The sequence below is a fragment of the Morchella sextelata genome (genome assembly GCF_020137385.1).
Source record: "Morchella sextelata strain SCLS chromosome Unknown scls_9, whole genome shotgun sequence".
NCBI classification, from domain to species: domain Eukaryota; kingdom Fungi; phylum Ascomycota; class Pezizomycetes; order Pezizales; family Morchellaceae; genus Morchella; species Morchella sextelata.
In genome coordinates this window covers 431,037-449,326 of record NW_025408624.1, presented here as the reverse complement: position 1 = coordinate 449,326, position 18,290 = coordinate 431,037, and the positions used below count along the sequence as shown (strand labels likewise).

Below are 18,290 nucleotides of genomic sequence, written 5' to 3'. Positions count from 1 at the left end.
GCATCACCATCCCGCAATGTGCTGCAGCCGAGTGTCCCCTTTTTCAAGCTTTCTTACGGGCTACGAGTTACAGGCCCATTCCTAGTGCCTTTACTTCAGACATGAGAATCTGATAATCGTTCCCTTACCCTTATAATTTCAGTGCGCGATTCAAAATTATATCTCCGCCGATTAGCAGAGCACAGCCCCCTCCCCCGTCCGTCCATTCATTCATCGATCTAGGTATATAGATTCTGGCCCATATCCATATATCCATACCCCCGTAATCCCCCCCCCCCCCGTTCCCCGTTCCTTCCTTCCTGTTCCACGCGTCCACTACTACCAACGTCTTCCCCATAGCTCTTTCAACCTACCTACATACCTAGGCAACTGCTTAGCACTCACCGGTCGCTTGCTTACTCTTCCTCGTCGCGTTGCACCAAAGTGCAACCTACTACCTACAACCTCTCCCACATCCAACATCTCAAACGCAACCTCTACGACGAATACGAGACCCCACCGCCTACCAACCCCCGCACTATGGCTTCGACTGCAGGACTGACACGACGGAGAGGAGGCGGTGGAGGAGGCGGCAGCGGTTCGGCCGGGAATGACGAGGAGGGCCGCAGCGGATCACCAAGCACAAACACAAGGCCCAGCGAAGCGAGAAGTGGCGGGGAAACATCGTACACTACGGAGAATGGACACAAGATTGGTGAGCGGAATTGAATCGCCGTTTTTGTGTGTTTGTGTGAATATATGATGGCGGCGGGCTTGGGGCGACAAAGACAGAAGGCTAATGCAGGGAGAATGAATCTGGGGGGGATTTGCAGCGTTCGACCCGAGAGATATCAGTGAGAATCAGGAGAGGAATAAGCAGCCAAAGTTGACCTTGATGGAGGAGATCCTGCTGCTGGGACTGAAGGACAAACAGGTGTGACATTCTTCCGCCCCCCCCCCCCCCCCCCCAAATCCCTTCTATCCATCACCCTATATACAGTTCTGCTCAGAGGTAGAGGATGTTGTATTGTTTGGACTTGGCTTTGAGGTATCTGCAGTTCTGACCGCTGAAGCCGCGCAAATAGGGATACTTGTCATTCTGGAACGACAATATCTCGTATGCCCTCCGAGGCTGTATAGTCCTCGAGCTTGCCTTCCGCGGACGCATCTCTATGCAGAAGGACTCCTCCCGCCGGCGTTTCCCACTGGCGGACCGCATCATTGAGGTGATCGACGACACGCAAACCGGCGAGGTACTGCTCGACGAAGCTCTCAAGATGATGAAGGCATCCGAGAAGATGAGCGTAAGCTCCTGGATCGACCTTATGAGCGGTAAGACCGCAAGCCGCACTCGCCCTGTTTCATTACTGACTCTATTATTACAGGTGAAACATGGAACCTCATGAAGATCGGCTACCAGCTTAAGCAGGTCCGCGAGCGGCTCGCAAAGGGCCTGGTAGACAAGGGGATCCTCCGCACCGAAAAGCGCAACTTTTTGCTTTTCGATATGGCCACTCACCCAGTCGCCGACGGGGGCGCCAAGGACGAGATCCGCCGGAGAGTCAGAAACGTATTGACATCCCGCACGGTCGTGCTACCGGGAAACCCCTTCCTGCCCGAAGAGATGGAGTTCCGCTTCCTGCGCACCGTAGCGATGGTCTGTGCGGCGTATGCTGCGAACGTACTGGAGAATGCGCTGGCGACACTTGGACATGAGGCTAGGGAACGAGCGTTCGCGCATGTTGATGAGCTATTGGCCGAGTACAGCCAGTGGCCATTTGGGAAGAGGAATACGGCCGGCGGCGTTGGGCAGAACTTGGGGCAGGCTACGAGTGAGGAGGTGAATAATAATAAGGACAGAGAGCTCCAGTTGGAGGTAGGCTATTTTTCTGACACTGCAATCATTACCCTTTGAGTTATAACTAATTATCATTTCTTTACCATTTACAGGTAGTATCAGCTGTTTTGAGCGTCTTTACCAGGCTAGACTCGCTCCTGTAGAGGCAGACTCTAGTGATTGCTTTTTTCTTTTTTTGCGCATATCTTCTCCAAGTGTAATTGATTTTGTTACTTGCTATTATCTTCTATTATTCCTCCTTTTTTGAGCCCTGATGAAAAGAGAAAAAGCGAGATGTTTAGTTCTGGGATTCTGGCATGCTGTTTGAAAACATAAAATGAATGGGTGTTTGTCTTTTTGTGCGCGTGTGTGTATGTGCTTTGATTCTCTATCTAGTTATGTTCTCGGATCCTTCTTTCTTGCGTTGCTATCCGCCCAATCCAATTGCGGAGGAGTACTGGTATTCTCTTCACGAAAAGAAAAGAAAAACATAATGAATTCATTGAATAACAGCCAAAGAAGAGACACACTCATTGTTCCCAAGCCAAGGTACAATCTATCTAGTCTTAGCTACCATATATATATATATCGTACTCCACATCAATATCTATACCCCTATCCAGCGCCACCTCAAGAGCCACTACTAGCCCTCTGCCTCTGCGGCGTCGTAGTCCTCTCACTCCTCCCGAAGATCGGCGTCGCAGCTCTACTGCGCGTTGTCTCCCGTTCGGCCACATACCGCTTGTCGGGTACGACGTTCTCAAAGTACTGCTCGACCTGGATGTTGTACGAATAGTCCAGCGGGATGAAGCCCTGGCGGTTGCGCTTATCCGTTGTTGCGCCCCGGTCCACGAGCGTGCTGATGGTGTTGTGGTGCCCGTAGGCGAAGGCGAACTTGAAGTTCTCTGTTCAGCTGCAGTAACCAAGGGCCCGGGCCGCGAGTAAGTAGGAGGCGGGGGTGGAGGGGCGTACATGTAGTGCGGTATTACCCAGCGCATCGGTCATGTCTATATCTGCGCCCAAGTCTATCAATGTCTTCCGTACCCAATTAGCCCCCTCTCCCCCCTCTCCCCGTGTTCATGATAAAACTCACATTGACAACCTCGTCCCACCCTTTCTGTGCCGCATGCATCATCGCCGTCAGCCCCGCCTTGTTCCGCCAGTCAATACAGCGCTCAAAGGCGCCCGCCAGGAACACAACAATTTGCTCATGGCCGCCGCCAGCCGCCAGCATCAGCGGCGTGTCGCTGGCCGCATTCTTTGAGATCCCGGCGTCCTCGTGGTGGGACTCGGTGACGAGGTGCTGGACGATGCTGAGATGGCCCTTTTCGGCGGCGAGGTGGAGCGAGGTGTTGCCGGCGTGGTCGGGGTTGTAGAGTGCGTTGGAGTGGTTTTTGAGGATGCGTTTGGTTCTAGTGGGGTATTAGTGGTTGCGGCTAGGGGAGGGGGGATTTTGTGGGGGAGGGGAACTGACAGGAGGAGGTCGCCGGCGAGGATGGCGTGGCGGAGGCGGATGGAGACTTCAATCCTATTATTATTAGGTTAGTCTGGTTCAAGCTTTAAGTAGGTGGATATTTACATTATTTCGTTGGTATCGTTATATTATCATGGTATAGTTACATGTAGTGGGTGGTACAGGTGAGCTCAGCTTGCTTGTACGCTGGAAGAGGGGCTTGCGTGACTCGAGGTTGGGCCTATGGAGAGCAAGTACCACATGAGAGCTATGGGCAGGTCAATGACCGTTGTGCCGTGCAGATGCCAAGAATGCTTCTATTTGAGCCGCAAGATTGAGGCATTTAGATACGAATACGGAGCCTCTTGCAGGTTTGTAGTCTGAAGGGAGTTATGGCAATGGTAATTGTTTATGGGAGGTATGGAAGTTGGTGGTAGAGTATTAGAGCTCCCGTAACCAGGAATGCAGCGGTGTGAGGTATAGTTGGAGCCGTGCCTGAGACTTCGTGAGTGGTTTAAGCTTGATAAACTAACTAACCATACTTGAGCAAATCTTTACTGGATACTCCAAGGTTCTGATCTAGATGACGGGTGCTTGCTGGAGACGGTAGTTGAGGACCGGCAATATCTGGATTGTACAATCATTGATACGTTTCAACTGCTGTTAGTGTGCTAGATTCTTCTCGTCCTGATGTTACATTAGGTAGCCCGTCTCCTTACTTACAGCAAAGCCTTGAAGTGCTCGTATGACCCAGATAATATGTAGTTGGCCTTCGAATTGAAGGCTTTGCTTCACAGTATTCGGTGCCATGTGCCATTCTGGTAAGTGACACGTCAGGAGGAAACCTTGACACTGCAAGCTTCCATCATGGCGCTGCGAATCGACATTCCCCCTCCTTCTTGTTCAACATGATCAAGTGTTCATCTGACGATTCCAGCTCTAGGGGGTACTTGAAGAGGCCACAGCCAATGGTACCTCGATAAGCGCAAAGAAAAAATCTCACAAATCTGTCGGCAAATGGCATAGATCTATCGTGTTCCCCGAAACAAATGTTGATAGAGAATCGAAGTGGTGCCTCTTTCGTGAGCCGGGCGACCGGAACCATCCGAGACATGAGGTTTGTTCTAGCCAATGATGTAGCGGTAATGATTGATTCGGGTGTAAATATGCACAGGGCTAGGGTTACCCAAGATGTCTCAAATATACTTTTGATATATACGATGTAGCTTGGATCGTACCTAAGGCTGTCCCTCTTGCGCGTATTGTCATACTCCAGATAAGACTAGGCAAACGTACGTAGGCCTAGGCTTCCCCCGCGTTGTCACACCCGGGGCCATCGCATCTCACCTGCATATGGGATAAATACTTGAGGCGTAGCTGTCAATTAGGCATGTAGGTACCGTTTTTTCTTTAAAAGGTCCCCCTTAGCCTCTTCCTAAATTCCCGGATTCCTAGATTCATAACTTCGTTCCTGAGACAGAAAGGATGGCAGACTTTTGGGCCGGGTATAATAACTTCAGCTATCCCACCCGGGCCCTAGCTTGTAACGTTGCTAACAATTCGCAGTTACATCTCTGGCGTAGCTTCTATAATAATTGGGTCCCCCCTCGATATAATCAAAGTTCGCCTCCAGTCCGGTCCCCGGAATATTAGTCCTACCCAAACATACAGTTTCGAGAATGCCGGCAGTTTAGTTAGAGGTCTTATCATGACATGATCTCAATTACCCAAACCAGACACTAACGCACCCATAGGCGCAGCAGCTCCGCTCGTCGGGTATGGAGCTCTAAACGCCCTTCTTTTTGTCTCCTACAACCGCACGCTCGAACTCCTTGGAGATACGCCTGAAAGCCCCTCTAGTCTTTGGAAGATTTGGGTTGCAGGAGCAGCCGGAGGACTGGCTATTTTCTGTGTTAATTCACCTACCGATGTCTGCCTGCCTTCACCTATTAGCATGTTCAAACTGTAAAGCTTACAAGTAGTAAAACAATAGCTAGTAAAATGCCGCGCCCAGTTAAGCGCGAGCGCCGAATCCTCCTGGGGTATAACCAAGCAGATCCTACGCTCACAAGGAATTCGGGGACTATATTTCGGGGGAGTGGTAACGAGTCTTCGGGACTCGATTGGATACGGCTTCTAGTACCCTACCTACCATGCACCCACCTACCCTGTATAGCTACTGACGCAGTCACCGTAGCTTCCTGCCTTACCAATACATTCAAAAGGTCCTAGACGGCAATTTTGATATGAGCGACCACTATGCCTTCAAGATCCTACTTTCTGGAGGGTTGGCAGGGTGCATTTCTTGGGCCTCTATCTATCCATTGGATCTCGTCAAGACTCGATATCAGACGCAATTTACCGCTTCCGAGGCACCGTTGCTTCCGAATCAGAACCGGGGTGTTGCGCCCATGGGCGCCGAGATGAGTACTTGGGAGTGCGCGAAAGCGGCGTACAGAGAAGGTGGAAGGAAGATTTTCTTCGATGGACTAGGAATATGGTAAGTCCTATTCACTGTTCAGGATGAGTGTATAATATGAGATTCTTATTCACCCACCCCTTCGGAATAGCATGGCGAGAGCTTTTCTGGTAAGTACCGACTACCCCCATCTGTAATGAGACACTATTGATAACCTATAATCTACAGGTAAACGCAGCAGGGGTATGTTCAGATAATCAGCATTTTTCTTCTTATCCCTCCCTCGTCGGTTGCGGTTTTACTAAAATAATTGAATAGTTCTTTGTGTATGAATGGGCCTTGGCCCAGCTCCAGCCTTCGAGGTCGCGGGGATATGGGAGCGATTTGACGCAAGCTTAATTGTGGCTTGATAGATTTGTAGATATAACTAGAGTTGACTTGACTTAGAGCGTTGCTGATTTGAAGGAGCTTATATGATGAATCTGCTTCGCCATTCTCCAGCGCCAGTTGTGTTCAAATTAGTCAAGTCGTGGATGTGAAATATCGTATAATATGTAGCTTAAGGGTATTGCTGTTATAACTATATGTATTAGGACTATCGAAAATCCCGCCATTCCTAGCTAGTAAACCTAGATAATATCGGTAGCCCTAATGATGATATAACGAGGACTAACTCAGAGCTCCTATATTGCATTACTGGCTAGACATTAAAATTCTCAGAGTTCTATTGGGAGTCTCGATCTAGTCTAGTATTATTTGAATCATGAAATATCACTCGGTAACAACTTACCCACAACTCCTCACTTCGTATATCACTCGCGAACGTCCCATAAAACCTGGGATTTTTTGCGTTATCAGCTCGCTCTGGCTAGGCCCCTTACGAGCTAAGGGGAGGGTCTCACTCCGTCTCTGGGTGCTGTCCGAGGGGTTGAGGATGCAACCTATACGCCCACAAGTAGAGAAGAGTATGCGTGGGGCGTATTGAAATGGTTTGCGGTTAATATTTTGTCCCGGCTTAAAGATATGCTGGCTGTAGGTAGAGTACATAGGTCAAACAATCAACGAATCAATCCATTCAAATATATATTTGAGACTGTGCAGTGGAAATAATGGTTTTATTTAGCATTGCCAGAAATATATCGACAGGCAGCACTCAGAAAACAAGGCTCAGAGCCGTACACATGTTCAATGCTTGGTATATAGGATAATTAACCAATCATACTATTCCCCGGATATGAGTGATAATTGATGAAGGAAATTTGAGTTCATGTAGAAGTACAATGAGAAAAGATTTTCGAGTGAGGGGATATCAACGGTGAAAGCACAAGCAGAAAATGTAATATAAAATTATGAAATAAAATTGATAATGCTTCGCCATGATGCCAAAGAAAAGGGATGATTCCCACTTTAAAAAAGTGCCATCGCCTGCCGTCAAATCCTGTCCTGTCCTGCCCTGTCCCATCCTATAATGCACCGTATTTTCCTCGTTGCAAATCAACCAGCCCAAAAGGAAGAAAGCATAATACAAATGGATATATCGATAAATCAAATAGAAAATTTAGTAGACGCCCGAATGCCAACTGTTCCTGAGAACGTACACGTATAGGGTCTCTAAAATCAAAAATACACAAAGAAAACTTAGAAGTTTTCTTTTCCCCAAACGAAGGAGAAACCTGGCTCGGAGTATTGATTGCACTTAACGTGGAGTGCTGAACCAAGGGGTTTGGGTCCACAGAAGACTAAATGAAACTAGTTAACAACAGCTCCAGGTATTAAAAACAAAAGTGTAAAAACTTACAAACTCCAACATCTGCAGGTGTGTGCATAGCACGGATACTTTTAAATACGGTGTCCCAGTTCGGTCTACCGAAGTTTGTAGGAGCTCTTAGACCTGTAATGGCATCTTTTTCGGCGTTGGCATCGTTAATCATGATGTTTGTAGCGTCATCAGGCTTGATCTTGGCTGTTAGGTATGTGTGGATCTCAATAAGATGGCCAATATCCTGAGCCTCAATGGCCAAAAGTAAAGAGCGGAACCACTCGAAGGATCCAAAGTCACGACAGATCCAGAAGAAATAAACCTTGTGGAGCCTTGTCTTCTTCTGCGGGTAATTACTCCTATACCAGATACTCTTCAGGATTGATGCAAAAGGAGTAACACCAATACCAGCACCAACAAGAACAGAGACTTCGTATTTGAAAACGTCCTCCGAAGCGGATCCAAAAGGCCCATCAATATAGACTCGGGGCAAAACCCTGCGAATGGCCGGATCAACATCCTCCTTGGTATTCTTATCCACACCAATAACTCTCGACTCTCTGCGCTTCGATTTTTCGGCCTTGGCGTCAGCGCCGCTGGGAGCCTTTTTATCGATGTTACAGCCCAAGGTTTTACCAAGTTGTTTAGTGAAGTCTCCAACCATACGGACGTGGACAGAGATGTAGTCCTCCTCCGGAGCACTAGTTAGTGTGAAAGGGTGATACTGATAGATTGATACTTCTGGGCAGCAAAGAAAAATGTATTGTCCGGCTTTGGTGACGGTGCGATCCTTCTTGATCTGGATCTCAACGACATTGCTAGGATGCTCGATGACCTTGCTGATGTATGTCTTGTGTTTACCACGGATCTCACGCATGGTCCTTTCTCCAAGGTAAAGGACACCGCCAACCATCCAGAACTTCCAGAAAACACCAATACCGTCACAGAAAGGAGGACGATCAGGCTTGATCATGCAAAAGGCACCGTGGAATGACCAGAAAAAAAAGAAAATCATAAAGAGATGGTGAGAGTACCTTAAAATTATTAGTGTTTTATATATAAGGCCTGAAGGAATAAGAACTTACCAGAATCTCTCGAAATTGGCCCTACGGGGCTTCTCCATCGCCGTGACAGCCATAATCATCAGGGAAATAAGCATAATGTATCCAGTCCAGCCAGGACCCGAAACAAAATTAGCTTGTAGCCATCCTACAAACCCGAGATTATTCTTTATTGCCAGTTGGGCAAAGTTGTTCCAATGGGCAATTGTGTGAAGCCATGAGAAGAAAACGATAGACCACGCGGTCACTATCAAAGACTATTAGTTGCTGTATTTCACATAATTGGCGGAGGCACAAATACTCTTGTGAAAAGTGATATTCTTATCAAATTGAATAATCCCGTTAAGGGCGGTTTGTCTAGCCATAGAGATAAGATTACGGCAAACGGCTATGTAGATAAAATCATTAGCTTGAGGGACATCTAAAGGTTGATTGGCGGGTTTGCTTACGCAATAAGATCAGGGCTACATCTACATGCAACACCAACGCAGAAGCTCGAGCTATAGGTAATGTGATTCCAAACACCTCTCGAGCCCCAACGAGAGTGTCCTTGAGGGTATAGTGAATAAAACCAAACCCGAACACCAGCATGTGTAGCAATATGAACAGCCCGACAAAACTGATTGGACGTCAGAAACAATGGGATTCCAATAAGGCGTTAAACTTGTGACTTACATTCGTCGGTAACCTTCGTTGACCATCCTAACAATTTATTAGCTCTTTCATGCGGCAACAATGTAGATTCCTCTAAAGTGCACGTACCAGCGGTCGATCTTTTGCTGCAAAGTGAGCAGCTTGACATCATGTTTACTAATATCTGCGGAGCTCATCTTTGCCATCAGAGCTGGCCAGCGAGACCGCTCTGACTGGGAGCCTAGTTTTTTGAAGCCGCTACTCATGGCTGCTTCTTTTCCCCTCCGCCCCGGTCTAGAACTTTTTGGTGGGTTGGGCGATCAACGCGTGAGGACGAGACCTCAAATAAGGTTTTCGCGATTTCGTTCAGGACCAGCTGAAGCGCAAGTGTATTTGGCAAGGGGCGATCTATGTATGCTGGTTTTGCTCGCCCGCGATACTCCTCGGTAGGATATCTTAGGTTGAGTTGAACGTGTGGGGTGAAAATGGAAAACGCCGAGAAGCCAAAGGAGAGACTCGAAGGTTTGAACGAAAGAAGTGGAAATTATTGAGAGATGAGGAACTAGTGAGGGGAGTAGGAGAAGAAAAGAAAAGGGAGAGGGAGTGTGAACCGCTAGTGGGGATAATGAGAGACAAAAGGGGATCCAATGAACTGATTCAAGTAAGGGATGGTCTGAAGGAGGCGAGCGGGAGTCGGCTACGTTTGTTTTTCTATTGGAGTTATTTCGTAGCGGTTACCACAGGCGCAAAAGATGCCTGAGCCAGGGTTGCGAGCTTGCGCGCTAGTGATGAGATAAAACTTTGGAATCAGCTTCTTTCTCTAAGTAATCGCCTGATGTTGCAGTCCAAAATCTCTAGGTATATGCTCTAATATTTCAGGCCAGGGCTTATTGTCTGTATCCGTGACAGGAGGGGAGGGGCCATCCGGCATGCTGTGCATTCTCTGCAAATATCGCCATCGGTACCTCCTGGTTGGTGGGTCTTTTCTACATGCCTGGGCGATTATTACGCTCCACCGCTTGCCCTATCAGCTTTTGTTGATTCAAACGGTGAAAATGGCTTATTATGTCTACATTAAATCCTGGGCGGTTAAGAATCGAAGTTTCATGTATGAGACCCCAAACACCAACAATACGAGCAGTTTAAGCGAAAGGTTTTATCTCAGGTGAGGGTTACATGTCATCATCCTCTTTAGCTCCAATCAATTCTCCGTTCCTGCCTTTTTCTAGACCCATTCTTTGATTCCCAAGAGAAAACAACGTGTGTTACCTTCCCCTCCAAAGCTCGTGACTATCCCTGGAGGAGATCAGGGGTCCTGAACTTGTTAACCAGCTTCAAACAAAACCCCACTGAGACACGGAAACGATAAGAGCGTCAAAGTTCCTCCAGAATGTGCCGTTTTTATGCAAGAAATCGGATTCAAGTCTTAGCGGAAATGGGCTTCTCCCGCCGGGTACAATGACCGGTCTTGTGAGGTCTGAGAAGTTCCTATTGTCTGGCCCTCAAGAACCTCTAAAAGGATAAGATAGACATTATGACGAGGTTACTAAAGTACATCTTACCCTCAGACTCCTACACATGAGATACTGCAGTATAGAGGCGCCAACTATTTCGACGTTTACTTTCCAAAATCGTATGCTCGAAGGATTATAGAGTCTCCCGGGCCCCAAGAAATGACATAACTTTTCGAGGATGTATGTACATAATACATTAAACTTAAATCTCGCCGGAACATACATACCAGAGAAAATGTCAGCACTGGTACCCGGTGAATATAGGCTTATACAAGAAGAATTTCAGTAGTATTCGTGATCTATGGTGTTTTTACTTTCTCAATAAGTTTTTTTTTTTTTTTTTTTTTTTTTTTTTTTTTTTTTTTGGATAGGTTCGTATATCACACTAAGGATATTTAAAGCGGACCCGTGAAACGTGGAAATAATAAGGTTTGGCACGTTTCATGAAGGGTAATCTTGGCATCACATGCTCTTCGCCAAGCTTTAACTTGAAGTCAATGATGATGCAGTAGGTATGTAAGAGGCAGCGGTCTGATCTTGTATCTACACACTCCGCTTAACTCACAGACCGCCGGGCCGAAGAGTGTTCCGAATTCCAGAGTTTCTATTGTGGGATAGCGCGATCTTTGAGAGGGTCCATGTTGTATTACAGAAAGATCTAGCAACTTTTCTGCCGGCTTTAAGATTGCTCCAATGCAGATGTGCATAGACTAAGAGCATATTCTACTCTAGCTGTGGTGATTAGTAAACTTAGAGTTCGGTATTAGTGCTTTACAGTCGCAACTCGATATGCCGGAACTCAATACACCGGATCCCTTGCTGTCCCGTACGAGATCCTCTGAGAATATTATTTTTCCTACTGCAAAATCAATCTGCTATCCCGGATTTTTTGCTATCCCGTACGAAATCCTTAGAATCTTGGCAATCCGGCATATCGAGTTGCGACTGTATGTAAATTACTTATCTAGCTTAGCTGTGGTCCTTGTACACATCAGAGCTCCAAGCCCTCTCCCTAGATGATGCATAGGTACATCATGTAGATAATACATGTAGTTCTTAAATGCTTGTGTTGCGGTATCTACAGTTTCCGGTAGAATTATTGCGAAAGTGGGTTCCCCGTGACCCGATAGTCCTATTGGCCCTTAAAAGATTTTTGCTACGAGCACAGACCAACAAAATCCACTCTTTTAGCTCTGATTTTCGCAATAATTCTACCGGAAACTGTAGATGTAGGTATATGTAGAGTAGGGTTCTTCCCCGCATTAGTTACCCTGCAGCATTCGCTGTAGCTTAAGCTACTCAACCATAGACTCGATACGACCTTTTAAAGCACTTCGGAGATGACATAGGTACATGTATTCCAATAGAATTGAGGCTGAGAATAAGCATTTCAAAAACTCAAATATGTATTAATGACATCTACGGTCTCAGTTAGACGTCGACGTGTTACACCAAACCGGGCAAAGGCGTGGGGTTTTCCGCTGATACGCAAACCAAGAAGACTCGAACCCATAAAATGTCTACCATACGCGTAATACTGTACGTATCAGAAACCCCTCCGAGATTTGGAGGGCATCTGTACAGGGCTCATCGCCGCACGTTTGAAGCCTTTGGAGGTTAACTACGCTGTTTTTGGTAGGTATCCTCAAGTTGTAATTAGTCGAGTACATACATGTACTGTACATCTGGCAGAAGTATTCAGTCTTCTTGGGGAAACGCCCATGTAGATGAGGTACATGGCAAGTTTGGATGGGTTGGCTTGCTCCTAGTGATAAGCAAGCCAGAAGGCGCAGCAAAGTATATTGTACTCGTAGTGTGTGATACATTATGTACATACATGTACTCTTTTTGTTGTTCCTAAGCCCCTCCTACATGCTTTTGGGTGCTCCACATGCAACCTTGTGTACCCAGAAGATGTAATAATAGGATACCCAGAAGAATATGGCAAATTAGGTGCTCCTGTGCTCAGCCTCCCGCTCAGTAGATGATTGTCCCTTGCACGTGTGAGAGAAGAGGGGCCTGAAAAGGTTGAAAAATATCATGCTGCCTGCTCCTCATCCCCTCAAGGGCCAACCAGCAGCAACTGACTGACTGTATTCTATAGCGAGTACTCAACTGGAAGCCTACCACAAAAGCCGGTGATCATCGCCACTCTTCTCATTATTGTCGTGCTATTTTCTTTACTTCGTAAACCCCTACCTGCTGCTCAGCTTCGGGTCTTTCCTACTACTACTCAGTTTTTACTATCCCAGCGGCAGCTGCTGCAGCAGACTGCAACTCTGACATCTAACAACTGCCCTTTTGCCTTGCGGCCCGGTCGGCAAGTCGTCATCTAATAATTTGAGTCTAGTCGGAATAGAATCCCGATTCTGCGTGTTTTTTGTGAGATCCCACATCCAATCGTTGCAGCACTCCTTTCCTGGACAACGAAACCACTTCTGCTTCCATCCCGACAGCAGAAGGAAGGACCAAAGCTCCTCCTGGTTGCCATACTGCGGGGTGAAAACATCCATCGCATCGCTTTTCTAGATAAATAATTCAAGGGTTATTTTTTCTGGTAGTCTTCCGGAGCACGGCTGAGACGCAGTTCCGGTGCGGAAGTACTGCTTTGGGTAGTAGACTTAATTTTTTTATAAACAGGTGAGTAAAAAAATGTGAGCTTTGATGCGCATTTTTGCCTTCATCTGCCTTGGGGCTCCGCCCTGACTTTTCTTCATGAGTTGACCGACCATCCTTTGGCCGCACAGATCCACGACGGAGTATGTCCGGCATGGGCGCCACTTTCTATCCCGGAAATGATGATTACATGATGCCCGAACTCAATATCGTGTCTCCAGCCCCTCAGAGGTTTGTTTCTCCTTTGTTCTGTTACTAGTGCATATATACTTCTTGGTCTTCTCTTTTCATTTGGTGACTATTCACTGTCAAGTTTGTTTTAACGTTTTCTGTTGTTGCCCCCGCAACCCCTCCGACCTCCTATTGCTGCCAACTTGCTGATATCCGCCAGAGTAATGCCCGAAGTTCCTGGACACATAACAGACAGTTTGAAGCATCTTGAAATCGACGGCAGCAACATGATGAATCAACGAAACCAAGGAAACTATCCTCAGGGAAACTATGTCGATCCCTATTCTACACCATCGCAAGGTCGACCTTTAAGCGACGACCGAGGGGTTCGATCTAGTTATGCTTCGTCGTACCACTCATCGATAGGAGATGACTACCGGTTTTCGGGAATGGAGGATCCAGTATTCTCTCCGTTTCCAAGGCTCATCAATCCTGGCCCAAACATCCCCCCGACAGATGAAGAGAAGGAAGCGCAGATTGAGGGGGCTCGTTTGGAGGTGCTCTCATCGAACGACCCTGAGATGCAGTTGATATGGGCCCAGGACGCGTTGAGCTATGTCGAAGTTTCGGTAGCATACCACAACCGAATCTATGAAGGCTCAGAAAGACCAATGACTCCTGCGCTTGAGCATCAAATCAAAACAGATGCCATTAGTGTTGTAAGCTTTCTAGCTGATCAACACCATCCAAGGGCAGAGTTTATGAGGGGAAACTGGCTGGAGTTCGGAAAATTTGGATTCAGGATAGATAAAAAGGAGGCTTTCAGGTGTTATGCCCGGGCAGCGGAAAAAGACTTTGCTCGCGCTGAGTATAGGATGGGGATGCAGTTTGAGAATTCTAATGAGCCTATGAAAGCGATTAAGCATTACAATCAGGGAGCGAATTTGGGCGACTCAGCATCCAACTACGTAGGTTAATATCTTTATGGATTGGGTTTTAATAGTTGCTAACTCCTTGGCAGAGACTTGGAATGATGACATTGCTGGGGCAACATGGCCAAAAGCAAGACTATGCAAGGGGTGTTAATCTCATTAAGCAAGCAGCTAACACTGCCGACGAAAACGCACCCCAAGGGGCATATGTAAGCTTACGGAAGATGGTATATGATCAATTCTAACTTGGTGATAGGTTTATGGCATGTTGTTAGCTCGAGAGCTTCCCGGTATAGAAATTCCGGATCTTTTCTTGCCTCTTGATATTAGACAGGCAAGAGAGATGATCGAGAAAGCAGCTTTTCTCGGGTTTGCTGTAAGAAGTACAACTCCTATAAACGGTTTACCTACTGACAGTCACGCAGCGTGCGCAACTTAAGATGGGAACAGCGTATGAGTTGTGTCAATTAGGGTGTGATTTCAACCCAGCGCTATCTCTCCATTACAATGCCCTGGCCGCAAGGCAAGGTAATTATCTTCGAGATTCTAGAATCTTTAAGAATAATTGTTGACGACTTTTCTAGGCGAGCCGGAGGCGGATATGGCCATTAGTAAATGGTTTCTATGTGGTCATGAAGGTGTATTCGACAAAAACGAAGAATTAGCATTCAAGTACGCCCAACGGGCAGCAGCAGCAGGACTCGGAACCGCCGAATTTGCAATTGGTATAAATCCGTTTTAGGTGCTCAAAAAATTCCTGAATAGTTACTCACATTTTGAAGGATACTTTTACGAAATCGGGATGTACGTCCAAGTCGACTATAAAGAAGCGCAACGGTGGTATGCGAAGGTAAGCAAAAACAGACACTAACAATAAAAACATCGCTAACTTAGAATCAGGCTGCGGCACATGGTAACAAGGATGCTAGCGGCCGAATTGACGGTATATCACGCTCAAAAACACTATCCCGAAAGGACCACGAGGCTGTTGCCATTTCAAAAATTAAAGCACGACACGGATCCCAAAGACTCCGCAACAATCCCCTCACGGAGAGGCAGCAATCGGCTGCAGCCCCCATTATGAGTCCGTTAGAGGAGGCCGTAGATATGCCGGATCCCACAATTCCTGGAGGTAATTACAATTATAATTCTGGTCCCCCACCCGGTCAACGCCCCACAAGACAGGCCACCATGCCCAACATCAATCCAGGTTTTATTTCGCCAGAAATAGCTAGCCATCTGCAACCCTTTGGTGTACCCCAGTCTCCTGCCCAAGCAAGGCCCGGTTCCGCTGCCCCCTACCCTCTCTCCGGCCCCGGACCTGGACCTGGACCCCATCCGCGTGGACCAGGTGCTTTTGGTCCGCAGCCCCGACCGAATACTGGAACGCATGGGACTAACAGACCTTATTCTATAGTTATGGGTGGAGGACCTCCTCCTGGAATGATCCCCCCAGCAGGTACATATCCCGCTGGCCCACCTCGCCCGTTCACTGCCATGAGCGACAGCAGCCCTAGCCGAAGACCATCCGGTGCCGGAGGACAGCCATACGGCCCTCCACAACAACAAGGATACCCACCACACTCGCCAGAAGCTGGTTATCCTGGAGGATTTAACGGTGAAACAGTTCCCCGCATTCATACTCCAAAACCGCCGGGACTCCCGTCAGGCCCTGCTCCCGTTAATATTGGGTTCGAAGCACCTGAGAGACCCAAACCGTCAAAGACCGCTCCTCCTAGTGGGCCAATAGCGCCTCCTCCTTCTACTACTTCAAATTCTGGTCGGCCGGGAACATCTCAAGGTTCAGCCCCACCAAGGCAGCAGCAGCAGCAGCAGCAGCAGCCCATGGCGCCTCAACATGGAGGTGGGCAGGCTGGCCATGAACTTTTTGATGGTCCGCCCACCCCTACAAACAAAACTCAGAGACCAACCACAGCCGAGTCGACACCAAAACCAGTTTCGGCACCACTTCCTAAACCCCCAGGCAAGGGGCCAAAGACTTTTGAAGATATGGGCGTCCCTCAGGCCCCCAAACAAGATGGAGATTGCGTAAGTGTCCATTATCTCGAGAAGCTAGATAAATTGAAAAATGTGCGCTTTGCTAATATTCCTGTGTGTTTAGATTATCATGTGAAGCAAACTATCTATTCGGTCCTTTCCCATCCTTTTCATCCCAGTTTTTTGTATTTGTGCCCAAATCGGGCTGGCGAATTGGTTGTACGGTGCATAATTAATATTTGAGAGCTATCTATGATGAGTGGAAGCGTGGTTCTGACGCCTTACCATCGGATGGGTTTTTGTCCCATCTTCTTTTCTTTCTCTTTCTCTTTGTTTTGTCCTATTCTATATCCACACCCCATTGAATTTCGCTTCATCTCTTGCCGCCTAATTTCTCTCATTTGCCATGTTTAATAAAATAAATATGGTTTTATCAAATGAACGGCGTGGGCTACTATTATGTACCTGATCTTGCTTTTCTTTTCTGGTTATTCCCCCCCCCCCCCCCCCCCAAATTTCACTGTATGTACAATGATTTTATATTGCATTTACCTTTTTTTTCCTTCTCATTTTGCAGTAAGAATACCTTTTTTATAGAATGGAGTTTTTGAGATAATTAGACTGGAAAAATTACTTAATCGCAAATGTTAAAGTTTGTTCTGTCGTGACCAATCTTGACGGAAAACAAAGGAGGCTATAATGATCACTGTAAATATTTAAAAACCAAATATAGTATGTACCTCCATGTGTCCATCTTGGTAGTTTCCGCTGGTTGAACTTGTTGCCCGGAGCGTGACCGAGTCATATCTTGTGATGCAATAACTACACTTTCGTTGTCAATCTCATTAAGTATGTAATTGTGTATACAATTCACATTTCCTCTCTTCGACAATATCATAAGCATTTTTAATTATTTTCAAACACCAGCGCCGAACTCTAACCCGACGAGCAGTCTATCCGCTAGACCACCCGCCCATAGTGGATGCTGCGCTGGAAGTGGTACTTAAGCTTGGCACACTACCAAGATAAAGCAGAACCCCTAACCCTTCGATGTCAATGCTCAGCCATCTCATGTGTTATTGTAGAGCACGTCTACCGAAAACTGTGTCATTTTAGACCTTTTCCGTAGTAATTATCATGCTAGAGTCCTTCCCATGGTTCAGTTTTGCGTAAGATTAGATTTCCAGATTCAAAGCGTCAAATATGGCGTTCTCGCTTAGGCTCTCTATGTTGATAAGAGCTTTGCCTTTATGACGTTTGCTTAAGTTGCGCGCATTTCAAGTCGTAGCTTTTATCGCATCATATCTCATCACTCGATTGCCAAGAACACGACTCTCCATGCTCTAAAGCGTCGACACTCCTTACGGTGGTTATCCATACGGGTTATCAAATCTATAATATACCTCTTTCACGCAGTGCTTAGGTCAGTGACTAATACGACAAAAACCTACCGGTATCAGCGCCTCTTCGGGAGCTCGAGTGTCACTCCTTAACGTTACTACAGTCACTCGTCACTCACACTTCAGAATTAAAACACCGGCGCATCCATAGATTCTATATCCACGCCGGCCGCAAGAGTTGCTGGACCCGGGTGGCTGAGGGTGATATGTAATCTTTACTTATCGTACCCGTCTCTGATGATGTCATCTCGGTGTGTCAGTGTTTGTGCGCCGGGTCCATATCCGGAGTGAGAATTTCATTGTGTCTAGCTTTAGGGGCGCACTGTGCTACGCTGGTCCCGTGTCTGTTGGTTATGGGGAGTAAGCTGTGTTTACTCACCGGCACTACGCGTAAAGCAACGCCGGGCGTTCTTGGGGGTGTAACGTCGAGGTGGAAATACTGCACACATATCTTTATGGGCTCCGCATCACGAACTCTTGACGTGGGCGACTACAACGTACTAATATCTATAACTATT

General features: G+C 47.0%; 5 protein-coding genes across 5 annotated transcripts; 3 read left to right on the top strand and 2 right to left on the bottom strand.

Annotated features, from left to right (window-relative positions):
- Nucleotides 1-519: 519 nt before the first annotated feature.
- H6S33_012805 (uncharacterized protein) lies at nt 520-1,980 on the top strand (the record flags this gene model as incomplete). The annotated part of the gene is made up of 5 exons (XM_044844617.1): nt 520-694; nt 813-913; nt 1,065-1,311; nt 1,365-1,855; nt 1,930-1,980. The coding sequence occupies 5 exons, from the start codon at nt 520-522 to the stop codon at nt 1,978-1,980; spliced, it is 1,065 nt and encodes a 354-aa protein (XP_044694514.1).
- Nucleotides 1,981-2,446: 466 nt separating this feature from the next.
- H6S33_012804 (uncharacterized protein) lies at nt 2,447-4,086 on the bottom strand (the record flags this gene model as incomplete). The annotated part of the gene is made up of 7 exons (XM_044844616.1): nt 2,447-2,721; nt 2,806-2,851; nt 2,910-3,228; nt 3,291-3,344; nt 3,621-3,764; nt 3,812-3,896; nt 3,993-4,086. The coding sequence occupies 7 exons, from the start codon at nt 4,084-4,086 to the stop codon at nt 2,447-2,449; spliced, it is 1,017 nt and encodes a 338-aa protein (XP_044694513.1).
- Nucleotides 4,087-4,754: 668 nt separating this feature from the next.
- Nucleotides 4,755-6,087, top strand: H6S33_012803 (uncharacterized protein; the record flags this gene model as incomplete). Its single annotated transcript, XM_044844615.1, has 7 exons — nt 4,755-4,774; nt 4,836-4,969; nt 5,024-5,234; nt 5,467-5,769; nt 5,840-5,858; nt 5,917-5,931; nt 6,007-6,087. The coding sequence occupies 7 exons, from the start codon at nt 4,755-4,757 to the stop codon at nt 6,085-6,087; spliced, it is 783 nt and encodes a 260-aa protein (XP_044694512.1).
- A 1,239-nt stretch (nt 6,088-7,326) lies between these two features.
- Nucleotides 7,327-9,407, bottom strand: H6S33_012802 (uncharacterized protein; the record flags this gene model as incomplete). The annotated part of the gene is made up of 7 exons (XM_044844614.1): nt 7,327-7,427; nt 7,487-8,481; nt 8,533-8,755; nt 8,810-8,896; nt 8,958-9,127; nt 9,184-9,210; nt 9,271-9,407. 7 exons carry the CDS (start codon nt 9,405-9,407, stop codon nt 7,327-7,329), a joined length of 1,740 nt encoding a protein of 579 aa, XP_044694511.1.
- A 4,009-nt stretch (nt 9,408-13,416) lies between these two features.
- H6S33_012801 (uncharacterized protein) lies at nt 13,417-16,508 on the top strand (the record flags this gene model as incomplete). The annotated part of the gene is made up of 10 exons (XM_044844613.1): nt 13,417-13,502; nt 13,663-14,410; nt 14,464-14,583; nt 14,631-14,750; nt 14,800-14,902; nt 14,959-15,099; nt 15,157-15,224; nt 15,275-15,734; nt 15,792-16,423; nt 16,497-16,508. The coding sequence occupies 10 exons, from the start codon at nt 13,417-13,419 to the stop codon at nt 16,506-16,508; spliced, it is 2,490 nt and encodes an 829-aa protein (XP_044694510.1).
- Nucleotides 16,509-18,290: the final 1,782 nt, after the last annotated feature.